At 41.5% G+C, this 15217-nt stretch overlaps 1 protein-coding gene across 3 annotated transcripts in view; it reads right to left on the bottom strand.

Annotated features, from left to right (window-relative positions):
- DNAH8 (dynein axonemal heavy chain 8) overlaps positions 1-15217 on the bottom strand; it is a 125952-nt gene that overhangs the window by 21469 nt on the left and 89266 nt on the right. For 2 of the 3 annotated variants that reach the window (XM_083604432.1, XM_083604433.1), the window contains 9 exons: positions 13411-13566; positions 12106-12261; positions 10628-10810; positions 10170-10275; positions 7697-7949; positions 6357-6547; positions 3586-3707; positions 426-544; positions 68-270 (listed from right to left, as the gene is read on the bottom strand). In XM_083604432.1, the coding sequence (XP_083460558.1) occupies positions 68-270; positions 426-544; positions 3586-3707; positions 6357-6547; positions 7697-7949; positions 10170-10275; positions 10628-10810; positions 12106-12261; positions 13411-13566 (1489 nt within the window). Of the gene's footprint in view, positions 1-67; positions 271-425; positions 545-3585; positions 3708-4273; positions 4552-6356; positions 6548-7696; positions 7950-10169; positions 10276-10627; positions 10811-12105; positions 12262-13410; positions 13567-15217 lie in introns of those variants that run through there. The other variant, XM_083604434.1, reaches the window with a different exon arrangement.

Genomic DNA, 15217 nt, shown 5'->3' with positions numbered 1-15217 from the left:
AAGTGTTTTTTTCTTTTAAAAAAAATATAAAATTCTTATATTGAAGAATAAAATATTATATTTATACCCAGTTTAAGTTTCCTGGCCAATGCATCAATCTGGATAGTTGGATCAGATCCCATTGATAAAAAACAGATGAGCGGGGTTCGCTTGTCACTTTCCTCCCAAGTTTTCTCTAAGTTTAAAATGACTGGCTCTGTATACTTTTCATTCAGTGAATCTGCAATGTACTTCCTGGCTTGAGAAAGTGTGCGATCTGGACACCACGACCTAGGAATGAACGTATTTGGTGAGGCTCAAATTGAGTGTCAGTTTCATCTACGTATCGTTTTTTTTCTGAGGGAAATGCAGCATAGCGATTAACACGCAGCACTCTTAGAAGAATGCTAGCAAAACAAGCAATGCTGAAATTGCATGATCCTCACCTGATAAGCAAAAGTTTACGAAAAGTATCTAGAGAGTCACTGTATCCATCAGGAATCGTTTCTTCCTCTGGAGCCTCCTTGTCAAACCAATTCTTCCACCCCTTCTCATTACGACAGATCTAATGTACCAAATGCAATAGACAAACATAGTTTTCCCATGAAAGTATGCTCATGACAATTTTAGAAAGTTACACTTCAGTCAAAGTCATATTTCATAGAATCACAGAACTGTAGAATTGGAAGGGACTTTCGGGGTCATCTAGTCCAACCCCCTGCAATGCAGAAATCTCAGCTACAGGATCTATGACAGATGGCCATTCAACCTCTAGTTTAAAAGCTACAAGGAAGGAGAGTCCACCACTTTCTGAGTAAGTCTGTTCTACTGTCTAACAGCTCTTACTGTCAGAAAGTTCTTCCTGATGTTGAGCCAGACTCTTCTTTCTTGTAACTTGAAGCCATTGGTTCATGCCTGGAGCAGGAGAAAAAAAGATTGCAGCATCTTCTATGTGACAGCCCTTCATATATTTGAAGAGGGCTATCATATCTCCTCTCAGTCTTCTTTTCCATGCTAAATATACCCAATTCCCTCAACTGTTCCTCATAAAGCTTGGTTTCCACAACCTTGATCATCTTGGTCAGCCTCCTCTGCACACGTTCCAGCATATCAATATCCTTCTAAAACTGTGGTACCCAAAACTGGACACTGCACTCCAAGTGTGCCTGACCAAGGCAGAATTGATCGCCGAAGAATTGATGCTTTTGAATTATGGTGCTGGAGGAGACTCTTGAGAGTCCCATGGACTGCAAGAAGATCAAACCTATCCATTCTTAAGGAAATCAGCCCTGGGTGGAAGGACAGATCGTGAAGCTGAGGCTCCAATACTTTGGCCACCTCATGAGAAGAGAAGACTCCCTGGGGAAGACCCTGATGTTGGGAAAGATTGAGGGCACAAGGAAAAGGGGACGACAGAGGATGAGATGGCTGGACAGTGTTCTTGAAGCTAACATGAGTTTGACCAAACTGCGGGAGGCAGTGGAAGACAGGAGTGCCTGGCATGCTCTGGTCCATGGGGTCACGAAGAGCTGGACACAGCTAAATGACTAAACAACAAAATCACTTCCCTTGATCATGAAACTATACTTGTGTTAGTTTGATGTCATCTGCAAATTTCTTGAACATCCCTTTGGTACCTTCATTCAAGTCATTTATAAAGATAAAGGGCGCTATACTTCTGTTGATGCTGCCTAAAATAGCATTAGCCTTTTTTTGCTGCTGCATCATAGAATTGCTGTTGTTGTTGAAGGAGCAGTGCAGTTCTTAATAAAAACGGTGTAGACAGTCTGAAAAGTTAGTATAACTGCAGAATATGCTCATCATCACCACGGCTGGAAAGTAACTAATGGGATCCTCTAGTTAACCCCTGTGTCCTCAGACCTAACTATCCTGCAACAATGTAGTAAAGCAAGCTGGGGGCCCAGTCACATGCCAGTTCCGTCTTTTGCTCTCCTGCCATCATTTCCAGCCACCCACAAGGTGCTTGCAGAACTGCCAGTTGCTTTGCCCCCAAAACTCGGCCCCAGAACAGGCTCTTGTCACAGCAGCACACTTCACCTCCCCACTGCATGCGGTGCAACACACATCTAGTCAGGTGCAACACCAATAGGAAGAACATAGAAAAAACGGTGAGTAGAGAGAAGGTGCACAGGACGAGCTTCTACCAAAGTGCAACTAAAGCAATGAAACCCAGTGTGGCGATCACACAGGGTCCACGGACGTTTGATGGTCTATTGACCCTGTGCTACCACTGTGATTGCTTTCTTCGCTGCCACCAACCCGTTTCTCACGGGTACACATGGAGTTCAGACAGTTGTTAACATAAACAAATAATCAAGTTTATTTTTATAGGTATGAACAAGCTTGTGGTTTCAGTTCATTGTTCTTGGCAGTTTCTTAATCTTAGTTCCTTAACTGACCTATGCGTTCCTAACAACTTCAAACTGATTATTCCAACTATCTATCTGACTCCACCTAACAATTCTTCTCACTCCCTCACCACACAACTCGACCAACCCACAGACTTATATCCTCCCTCTTCCTTCTTCAACTCTCAACTGACTTCCACACATCTCCGACTCTCACTCTAACTCCTCCTATCAGTTTCTCTCTGTCCAATCACATCACACTCATTTAACCCTTTCTTTATGACCCATCTAGGAGGCAAACACCACACCCAGGGACTGCCCTGTCCAGTCCCCTGCCCTCAAGGAAAGGCTCTTTGGTGTGGCTGTGTGCCCCCAGCCTGTTTTCCAGCTGCACCCAGAGCTTGGGGGACCTTTGCTTCAAATCCCACCACCCCCGTTTCACTGCTGCAGGATTGGAGGGGATGGGGGAGGAAAAAGAAATGAGGGGTGCAGAAGATGAGCCCTGCGATATTTTTTTCCCCTGACATAGGAGGTGAGGGCTTACTGAGCAGCTCTGACTGCTGCTTAGAGAAGGAGGCTTAGCAGACCATCCCAGAAAGTTCTACTCATGTTAGGTAGAACATGTTTTTGAAGGGTGGGATGTGTCGGTATTTGTGGTTATTTATATGCCGACATATAGGCGCACAGGAAACTGCCTTGTACCAAGTCAGACTATTGGTCCATCAAAGTCAGTATTAGATGGACTGTTGGTCCATCTAAGTCAGTATTGCTCACTGGAAGGACAGATCATGAAGCTGAGGCTCCAATACTTTGGCCACCTCATGAGAAGAGAAGACTCCCTGGAAAAGACCCTGATGTTGGGAAAGATGGAGGGCACAAGAAGAAGGGGATGACAGAGGACGAGATGGTTGGACAGTGTTCTCGAAGCTACAAACATGAGTCTGACCAAACTGCGACTAAACGACTAAACAACAACAACAAATCAGTATTGCCTACAACTGACTGGCAGTGACATTCCAAGGCAGTGGACATTCCCAGCCCAACCCAGAGATGTCAGAATCTGGGACCTGCTCTGCCACTGAGCCAAGGCTATTCTCTTGAGGGAAAAAGCATGTCATTAGGGTACGAAACTAAGCAATATTGGAATTAATGGCCATGTCTCAATTCTCTAAGGCAAAAGGATACAATGGCTGTGGGAAACAATATACGGAACAGAAAGGAAGACAAGTGAGCCCACCTGGTTCATAATTTCAGAAAATTGCGGTAGTTTACTCAGTTCTACCAGATTCAACCATGTCATATCAAGAATCCAACGGAATGGTTTGGGAGGACAAGCTTTTAGGTCCAGTGCTGCACCCCCTGATTAAAAACAATCATCACCATTATTATTACATAGTACATACATGTTATGCTTAATATTATTAAATTTGAATTTTAGACAATCAGAAAAATGGCAGTCTCTATCCCACCAAATAACAGAGGAAGCAAACACAGTCCACAGGTACGTTTTGCACGAGTTTCTGTAGACAAACTTGTTGTGTAAGCTCTCTGGAGAAATGTGTGTTACTACCAGGGTTGGCCCACCCATGAGGCAAGGTGAAGAAGGATCCACAGGGGCAGCAGATTCCAATGTATATCTTTATTCCTTGCTTGTTCTTGATGTAGATCTTCACTCACTCCTTCCTGGGTGGGGAGGGGGCACCCTTTTGTGGTTCACCTCAGGTAACAAAGTGTATTGGTCTGGCCCTGGTTGGTACCTAGCAGCTCTCCCAAATATTTGTCTCCATTTGATATGACTGAAAACCCCTGAACATATACTGGTGAGTAAACCCCATTGACCCCCATAGAATTGACTTCTGAATAAATATGTTTAACAAACACTGCATGGCACAACTGGGATCATGGCACAACTACAGAACTTACTTCTGGGTGAGGACAATAGTTTAAGTGATGTTGTGAGGTTGTTCAGACATCAGTATGCATGGACTGGTACTTTCTAAGCATGAATAATATGAAGGTGTTGTCAGTGGGCAATGCAGCATTTACAAGGACGCTAAAGGATTATCTGGTGATGTAGGTAGTTTCATTTTTTTCACCTGCTGACGTGTTGTTGTGCTATTGACTGAGCATAGGATTGTGAGTATGCTATTATGTCAGTGTTAACCTTGATATAGCGACCACCAGGATCATAGGGGCACCCTGCCTGGAAACAGTTTCAAAATGCCTTTCCGGTAAAATATTACAACAACATTATTTCTCTAAAACCAATGCTTTTTCTATTATATCTAAAAGCATGTAGGATGAATGCCTAAAATATGCCATTATTCTCGTTATTAATAATACAGTTATTATAGCTTCATTGTTTGCTACAAACTTTTAATTGCCCTTATTTCACAGCCTTATACCTGATTAGCATTTTAATTCATTCTCCTTGCATCTATGACATCTATGATGGTAATGTATTATGGGTAATTTTACATTTTTGTATGACACATACACTTTCCTTTATGTGAATAACTTCCTTTTATAGAGGTTTTTCCATGACTAATACAAAATAAGAGCCAAGACTAATTCGTACAGTGTCACAGACAATACTCCATCAGCAGCATTGCCTTCTTTAATATTTAGAATTCATATAAAGCTTTTATGTTTCAAAAACAGTTGGTGCATTACATGATTAATCGGACAGAAGTCCTTCTGAAGAGTTCCCATAAGAACAATAGCAGACAGGCCTTCTTTGTGATCAATCAAAGCATGCCCTGACCACATTTTAGTCATCAGAAACTGTAGCTCCCATTCAAAGCCATGGTCTTAATCAGGGACAACCAAAATGGTGCCCTCTGTATGTTGGAATACAATTTCCATTATCCATTGCTAGCCATGCTAGCTGTGGCTGGTGTGTTTTGTTGTCCAAAAACATCTGGAAGCACCATGTTGGCTAACCCTAGTCTAAACAAAGCACAATTCTCCAAGTTACCAGGAACTGTAGTTAGTTTAAAACTAGAAGCTTTCTCATCCTCACAAAGGGCAAAAGAGGAGGGAGACATTTCACAAACCAATGGCTTGCCACGACTTGTATTCGTAGCAGGAAACAATTGTTTACAACTATAAATGAACTTGTATACCATGAGCTAAGAGACACATACGTTTTAGGCTGCATTTCCGTTTCCGGTTACACAAAATTAATGCCCATTTACTACAGTAGAATTAACCGGCACATCAGTCTTTAGGCAGTCTTGCATCCTTAATAAGGTTTAAAAGCCTGCTCTGTCCCCATGAATGTGTTTGAATAAAACTGATGTTATAAAAAATTTAATAATCGGTGTGGATATGCATAAGGATGGCTTACGTAAATGATGGATATGCAGGGCAGGAAAGGTACCAACAAGTGCACAAGGTCACCAGCATAGCTAATGAGAATTCTCAAGAAGGCTGTTATTCCGGGGCAATGAGCTCCCAATTCCTCTGATGTGCATTGGGGGGTGCGGTGGGGTATGCAAGGTCTGTGCTGCTGCTGAGATCCGTGTGGACTCACAAGTCACAGCTGTGCTGCAACTGACCCAAGCAAAGCATTTTACAGCAGCACAAAGAAAAAGCATCAGAAGTGAATGAAGTGCTTGCTTCAGGCAGTGAGTGAGTGATAGCTCCAGGATGCTGAGCGGAAAGTTCCAGACAAAACAATGCTCCAACTGTGTGCATTTGCCCTCTTCCTGCTGGCACTCAGTGGAGCTGGAGGGGAGCACTTCTGCCCCCCCCAAAGAAAGGGAGCCCGGGGGGCTTTGTATAGGCATCTGGGGGGCCACTGTGAGAACAGAGTATGGGAATAGATGGGTCTTTGGACTGATCCTCTTATATTCTTAAATTCCTGTTTACCCATTCCAATGGCTTTAGGCAGTTGTCCGCTCTGTTTAGTGTTCCACACAGAGTTGCTTTCAGTATAATATGCAAACATGTATCCCATTACAAGCTTTTGTAACAAGGTAGAAATAATTCAGAACTAGTAATTACCTTTAATTAGTGCTTGGAACTCCTTTGGCTTGATTTGACCCCTCTGCAGATCAATTTTTAATGTCAGAAGCAGCGTAAAGAGAAATTTATGGTTTTCATATAAACCTCTAACAGAGTATGTGAAAGTTTCATATGTCAAAAACTCAATAATATTTGTGATCCTTTTCTGTGGAATAGGGGACTTATCAGATCTAAGGCATAAAAACAAAGCAAGAAAGTAAGCAAACAGATTCACATCAATAAGCTCAAAGTGGCTCACATCAACTTCACAAAAGTTTACACAATAAAATATAGCAGCATTTCAAGTAAATTCGCTAAAAGAAAAAGTAATATACAAAAGGTACAATATTTAATATACAAAAGAGGGATTCAAATATTAATAGACCAAACATCTCATATTCATAAATATATACAATGAATTGTTTCTGCTTGTGTTTGTGCAAACACTTCCACTTGTTCAGTGTAACCTTCCCTCTGCCTCCTCTGCTCATGCACACATACCCAATTGCCCCAAAGGGTTGGAGGAATCCCTAGAACAGACATGGGCAGGAGCACTGGGGGAGGAGAGGAAAATCCATTAAGCAGTCAAAAGCACTTGCCTGAACAAGACAACTACACTGGATGCAATTCTAAGGTGAAACAATCTACTAATAACTCACATTAAGGCCTAAGAATAGAAATACAAAAATATGTTACGCGTTTTGGGAGGGGTTAGGCTGAATGCACGGACCCTCTTCTAATTCTTGGAATAGCCAAGCTAGCTTTCTGGTGAGGTGATGGGGAACAAAGGCTCTGTGAAAATGGCAAATGGGTAGGGCCCCTTTCTCCAACTCACGGCAGAGTTGAAAGCAGAGAGTTTTAAGTGATGTGAGCTAGAAGCAAAGCCGAAAGCTGGAGAGTGTCAGAGCAATGTTTGATTTCTGTTTTAATCCAAGGCTGCAGCTATGGAAGAAGTAAGGCCCTCTCGGGGGTGTTAATGCTGTAAACCCCTCCATAATGGGCTCAGGTTGTGTGTGTATGTTTGTGTAAAAAAACCCCATATATCTTTAAAACAACTCAGTCTCCACTGTACCTCATTCAAAAGGAAACAGGAACCTAGGGTAAGCACCTGAAACCCCTGGATTCTTGCAGTGCTTGGAGATTGGGATGACATGCCACATTTAAAATCTAAATAGCAGCAAAAAGCAGTACAGCTGAGCAAAATAAAATGTTGCTCTGAACAACAACCCCAAAGTCATTCAGGACTCGGCCCGACTAGGTTGGGTGAAAATGAGCCTGAAGCAGAGGGGATGGATTGGGAAAAGATACAGGCATCTGCAGAAATAACATGGTATTCTTACCTGGCCATGGACTGATCAAATAGTTTTAAGAACTGAGCTAATGAGGTTTGGTACATTGTATTGACCATGCTCATTTCTGTGATAAGAAAATAAAGAATGCTTCCTCGTGTAGCAGCTGGACGATATTCCTCTTGTGCCGTGTTAATTTTTTTCTCAGTTTCTCCTGCAACTTCCAGCTTTTCAGATACCTCTGTAGCAGTTTGTTTAGTTGTCCTCAAAACACCAATTAAAGATTCGTCATCCACCAAAGACCCTAAAGGGCACCAGAGGAGATGTTTGGTAACGGTGCTTTTTAATTTCCTGTACAGAATTCAGAACTCAATATGGAAATAAAATCAACCAGTTCCTCTATCAGAAAAACATAATTTAATTAGTACAAAGAATGCAGGCCAAGCAGTTAAAGCAAAGTGGTTCTTTGCATTCTAAATGAGCCAAATAAGGGTTGCCCAGGCATTATGCTGGTTGCTTCTCCTACAGCATGCTATGTATCTTTCTGTAGAAAGCCCAACAACTAATTATGATGAAGGAAGAACACTTCACCCCAAAAGCTGGGGGTCTCTTTTTATTCCAGTGGAGAGACAGCATGTAAGTGGAAGAAACTAGTAAGAAACAATTAGCATGAACAGCATTACCACAAGGCTTTTTTGGGCAAATGCTGGAGCCCCAGCAGGGCCTATTATTGCTGATGATGGGTGGGCTGCTTTTAAAAAAATCCTGACACTGAGAGGACCACAGGGAAGCAGCAGCTGCTGCTGCTGCTACTTGCAGTGAGCTACCACCTGAATTCCCTCAAAATACTCACTGCCCCTGCCTCCAACATACCCCCATTATGGATGGATGCTAGGTTGGAGCCAATTAGGGGTGATTTAAATGGTTGCCTGCTGCAGGCAACAACATCCACCCAATGCTCCTCTCTGTCGCTGGCCCTGTTGCTGCTTCTTCTCTGTCATATGCCCCGTAGAAGGAAAATAGATTGAGGTAGATCTTGCCAATTTCCCTGCCTTTGAACACTACATGGCAGTGTTTCTCATCTGCTGGGTCATCCTCCATGGAGAAGGAACATAGGAAGCTGCCTTATACTGAGTCAGACGATTGGTCCATCAAGCCCAGCACTGTCCACACTGACTGGGGTTCAGACACTCTTCTAGCCCTGCCTGAAAATTCTGGAGATTGACCTTCTACACACTAAGCAGATGCTCTGTCACTGTGGTCCTTTCCCAATAGAGAAAGGAGGGTCCATAGCCTCCTCTGTTTTAGCACAAAGAACCTCAACAGCTCATCTGCTTCATCTCAGAGGAGTGTGATCTATCCATTTCAGACAGAAACTTCTGCTCTCTAGTTGTTTATCTTTTCACATTGCACATCCAGTACTTCACATTAATATGGTAGGAAGGGCATAGGTAAAGGTAAAGGGACCCCTGACCATAAGAAGAAGAGTTTGGATTTGATATCCCACTTTTTCACTACCTGAAGGAATCTCAAAGTGGCTAACAATCACCTTTCCCTTCCTCCCCCACAACAAACACTCTGTGAGGTGAGTGGGGCTGAGAGACTTCAAAGAAGTGTGACTAGCCCAAGGTCACCCAGCAGCTGCATGTGGAGGAGCGGGGAAGCGAACCCGGTTCACCAGATTACAAGTCCACCACTCTTAAGCACTACACCACACTGGCTCTCACACATAAGGTCCAGTCGCGGGAGACTCTGGGGTTGCGGTGCTCATCTTGCTTTACTGGCTGAGGGAGCTGGCGTTTGTCCGCAGACAGCTTCCGGGTCATGTGGCCAGCATGACTAAGCTACTTCCGGTGAACCAGAGCAGCACACAGAAATGCCCTTCACCTTCCCGACGGAGCGGTACCTATTTATCTACTTGCACTTCATGCTTTTGAACTGCTAGGTGGGCAGGAGCTGGGACCGAACAACGGGAGTTCACCCCTTCGCAGGGATTCGAACCATTGACCTTCTGATCGGCAAGCCCTAGGCTCTGTGGTTTAACCTACAGCGCCACCCGCGTCCCAGGAAGGACATACTCGAATGCATAAGGATGTCTGAGAGGTTTGTCTAATGAATTAGGTGTATTACTCGCAAAGAGCACACAGCATTGAAGAAGTAAACCTATTTCTCTGGACTGGACTGGACTAGACTGGAGCGGCTCAAATGACTGGATGCTCCTCTGTACAAATAAATAAACAAATAAACCTCTGCAGATAGAAATGAGATGCCAAGAAACCCTTTCTCCTCAGTGCGTAACATCCTATATGCAGGGGTTATTTATTTATTGTATGGAGGATTCAAGTATGCCCCCTATCTGCAAGCTGAAGTAGTGCAGTCCAGGTACAAACTTTCAACTGCATTTACTTCAGATAGAATTAGACCTTTTAATATGGTAAACCAGAGACGCGTGTCCCTATCCTTAATGGAAGCAGACCGATGCCAACCTTAATAAATACGAAATGAATATAAGTTGATACACTACCTTTAGTTGCAGTTAATTTATAAAGCAGGTTGTCTTCAAGTTCTTTCATCTTCCGTTTATTGTATGTTACATCTTCCATGAGTTTAATTCTCTCTGCTTCCAGTTCCTTTGTTAAATATCAAGACAAACTGTCTAAACATTTTTAGCATTGTGTTATGATGCAATTGCCCCAATCATAATCTGTTAGCGCTTGCACATTTATGTTTTTTATAATTTAAAAGAGACTGCTGTATTATTATATTTACACTAAGGATAAGGAATTTGTTCAGTTGATTTTTCTTCTCCCAAGTTTCCTTCTTTCCAAAATTCATCCCCATCCACTCCAGCCACCACCTCAAATCACCATGACTTGCTAGCGGGTTCTAGACCAGCATTTCAGAATTAGAAGATCAAGCATCAGTAAAGCATTATAGTTTCATTGCTTTGTTAGTGCATGAGTTCATTCTTGGTTATCTTACCTGTTTCTCTGTAAGAATTACTCTCTTCAATAACTGATTTTCAAGCCCTTTCATTGTAACAGTAAAATCGATTACTGATGATTTGGCATTAATCTCAGGAGTGAAGGCAGGATTAGGCAATTTTGTAGTGATATAAAGTTTAAATGTATTCATGACATCTACTTCCTTATCTCCAACTTTCACCTAAACAACAATTCAATATAACAATAACAGATAGTGCATTCTAATCTCACATATAATTATTGAGAAAGATCATTCAGGAAGATGTGCACACATCACAATTGTTCATTTACAATTAAATTTGCTTAATCTGCATCTGTGCTACAAATAATTATTAATATTCTATGTGGCTGTAAAATCTGGTTTCTGTCCTTTTCCTCAGTTTTTCATTACATCATAATGTGGGTCCCCACCACTAATTTATCATCACAGAGTCCTGCAGCAATTACACAAATCAAGAAAAACAATGGTATTAAAATGGTAATATGACTGTTTATGGTGCATTTTAAATTTCTTCTCATAATCTTCAGGTTGAACTCTTCCAGTGCCCATAAAGTGGGAGGCAGAGATGAGGAAGGAGCTTCTGGTATGAAGAGGAAACTTGCCTGCAGCTGCAATTTTGTACCTGTCACTGGTGATCAGAAAACTGGTAGGCACCATCATAGATTTGTTCAGGCCAAATCAAGCCACTAGACTATAGAAAAATGAATCAAGTTGTCTCAGTGTTGAATTTAGGGTGGTGTCAGAGGTTCCCCCACACAAGGTACCAAGCTGAGGGAGCACAAAGTTGAGAAGATCCATAACTGAGAAGATTCATTTTGGGGTGCCTAGCATTTCTAAGACCCTCCCTGTTTGAACTACTACTTAGGGTGAAAGAGAAGGGGCTCTATGACTACCCTTAAAAAAATATGCTCCAGCCTTAGCTGAGAATATACGCACCCAAAAATATTGTTAAGCAGGCAGAGTGAGAAGGCCATTTGCAGTCTTTCAGGGACCACTGCTCAGTTTTACTCCTTTTACTGCCCAGTTTTACTCCATTTACTGCCCAGTTTTACTCAGCCACCTTGATTTTGATGGCATTCACAAGTGCAAAGATGTAGTGGGAATGTGTGTTTTAGTTACTTAGTTATTTATTAGATTTATACTTTGTACTAAGCATTGATCTCATGTGGTGTTAATGAAGTGTTATGGCGGGTGCTACCTGCTAAGCACTTGAGAGGCAGGTAGGGGAGAATAAGAACTTTGCCCCCATAGACTGACAAAAACACAACAAAACCGCTTGTCAAGCAGACCTCCGACCAATCTACCCCTAAGATTCTGAGTTAGAGAAGAAACTGGTCACATGATCAAGAGGGTTTCCCCCTATTTGGCCACAGGATTTATTTCATTTGCTTGCTCAGAACAGATGCGATTAAACATTTATCACACTTTTAAATAAAATTTATTACAGTCATAGCTCTTTTATAAAGGTAACTAACCTTGAAAGAGGTTCCTGATTTAATGAAGTTCTTTTCTAATATATTATCAAGTGCAGGATCTAATTCTTCACTTATATCCTCAATTAAAAGTGGTCTCCCCAGAGAGAGGGCGTCCTCTAGGTGTGTGCGGAAATATTTATGATTCAGAGTTGTCACCTTAGAAATGGAAACAGTTTATTCTTACAAGAAAGGTACTTGGCAAGGCACCTTCATGTTACTAATTCTTAGAACACCTTTACCTCTCTGCAATCCTATTCCTACTTACCTGAGCATAAGTCTCATTGTACTCTGTGGGGTTTACATCTGAGTAGACATGATCAATGGGACTTTGATGTCCCATTGCACTAGCAGACCTCATTCCACATGCTCAGAAAGTTAAGTGCTTCCCATAGTGTGCAAATTATTTTAGAAGTTTACTATGCTTTCTATGGCAGGCCACTGAGGAAGAGAGATTTCAGCCTATAAAACCGTGACTGAGATAGGATTTGAATACAGCAGCTTCTTTTCCTGAAGTTTTGGCTGAGTGACTTGCACTTCAGACACTTCAAACCACTGAAAGAACTGAGAAATATATGTGAAGGGGGGGAGTGCCCTGGGAGGGTATGAATACAATTGCTTTTCTTATATACAATGGTACCTCAGGTTAAGAACTTAATTCGTTCCGGAGGTCCGCTCTTAACCTGAAACTGTTCTTAACCTGAAGCACCACTTTAGCTAATAGGGCCTCCCACTGCCGCCGGGCCGCCGGAGCACAATTTCTGTTCTCATCCTGAAGCAAAGTTCTTAACCTGAGGTACTATTTCTGGGTTAGCGGAGTCTGTAACCTGAAGAGTCTGTAACCCGAGGTACCACTGTACAGCACTTTTTAAAAAAGAAACAAAAAAAGGTGCAGGTACTCACCATGAAGTTGTTGCAGTTAGTGCCACATTTTAAACATTTGGGGGGGAAGGGGCTGGTACTGCATACCCTTGAGTAGTCCCCCAAAAAGCACTGCTTAAATATGATATGAGTGAGAATGTCTAGAAGACACTAAACACGTATCTGAAAGTGATGCTAGCATAAGAGTTCAAAGAAAACTCATGCAAACCCACCAAATAATTTGCGGGTGCCTCAGCTGATAAACTGAAAGGGTGCAGAGCAGTATACTCTGTTCAAGAGTTTATATTATGGATGTCGGATTTGTGTGAAGATTTAAACACTACAGTACTCATATTTACTGAAAATATGTCTCCAGGAAAAATATATATAGGTATTTCCAAGGAGGGGGAAAAAAAACCCTTTCCTTTAAAACTTTGCAAAACTTACTTGTAAGTCATTTTCCTTTTCTTTATGTTTAATCCATGTTTTCCCTTGCGTCTGCGGGTCTATCAAGAGTGGGTACCTTGTTGCTTTAGTGACAATTATGCCATTTTGAACTGAGAGCTCATCTCCTGGAAGGCCTTGTAGGTTCCATTCACTAATCTGGGCAACGAGAAAGAATTCACCACTTCTATAACCAATAATGAATTGACGTTCAAAGATATATTGACAGTGCAATCCTGTGCATGCGCACTCAAAAGTAAGTTCCCTTGAGTTCAAGTGAGACACCATCCTAGGTAGGTGGGTACAGAATTGTAGATATAATTTATTACTTTAAAAAATGGTTCCTATGTGCGATGCAGCTATAGTCATATTGGTCACATCATATAAGCAAAGTATATAAGGTTGGTTTGTTTATCTCCCGCCCTACACCGTAAGGTCCTAGGGCGAGTTAGAACATTAAAAACATTTTAAAACAACTAAGTTTATCAGCTTTAATCTTAACATATTATCAAGATAATGGTCTATACTGACTCCAAAAATATTCTGTTAAGCAATGCTGAATGCTACAGGTTCCTGGAGGTTTTGAACACTGCCCCCTATTGCTTCCATCCCTGAAACAACTTTTTTATTTGTATTAATATCCCTCCTTTGTAGGCGAAGAAATTTCACTCAAGGGACCCTACCATATCCTAAAATAAAACTAAATGAAGCAAAATCTAAAGTAGGGTTGCCATATTTCAATAAGTGAGATTTTATTTGTGGCAAAAATGTTGCCAAAATTCCACCAGACATACGGCAGCCCTAACTAAAGGAACAATAAAATAACAGTAAGACTAATGATTTCTAGTTGCTGCAGTTCTGGAACACTACCTACCCAGCTATGCACATTTGAGGCTTTTTACTTAAGGTGGGGAAGTGAATAAAGAGGGGAACACGATAGAAGCATTATGAAATTATGCATGATGTGGAAAAGGTGGGTAGGGGGCTGTTTTTCTCCCTCACTCGTAACACTAGGACACATGGACATCCAGTGAAGCTGACCATTTGGAGATTCAGGACAGACAAAGGAAAGTATGTCTTCATGCAGCACATCGTTAAATTATGGAATTTGGTCCCTCAAGAAGAAGCAGTGACAGTGGTGATACTAAAGCTTATGCCAAAAGCTCCTGCCTTTAAGATGCTACAGTAGCTTGTGTTCTTTTATCTATTCAAGCTGTTGGTGCACGTGCGTTTACTTATTTTTTGGAAGATTAAATTTATAGCATATCATAACTGGTGATGTACTGAGTAAATTATATGTTGCAAGGCCAGAGATGTTTTATTACGCGAAGACATCCTCTGCCATATCTATGATTGCAGCAGGTAAAAAAACAAAACCAAAAAAACAACAACCACACCTGCAATAATGGAATGGCCTCTATGTACCCACATTTTCCCATTTCAGACAAAAATCTATCAATGAGGTAGTGTACACAAGTATCCAGTCACATGAAAACCACCCAATTTTTTCAATATTTGAACTGTTCCGAGGTCCACGATGGAATAAACTAAAAAATAAATAAAATAAAAACCCTTTGTATAGCTTATATGCCACACTGAACACTTTCCTTTTATAACAGAGACAAAAGTAACAGGAGTTAATTGAATCTTTATTTTATGTAAAGAAATCACTCCTCCACTTAAAAATTTTTAGTTGGATCTCTGTGAAAGAGGTCATATGTGTCCCTTTATGTGTATGTTGTCTCATAACTTTTCTAATAGTTACTATAAAAACATAATTATATTATTTCAGTAATATCAACAGATAGTA

The sequence above is a fragment of the Podarcis filfolensis genome, assembly GCF_964270895.1.
Source record: "Podarcis filfolensis genome assembly, chromosome: 3".
Lineage (NCBI taxonomy): Eukaryota > Metazoa > Chordata > Lepidosauria > Squamata > Lacertidae > Podarcis > Podarcis filfolensis.
This window is presented reverse-complemented; position numbering and strand designations above follow the sequence as displayed.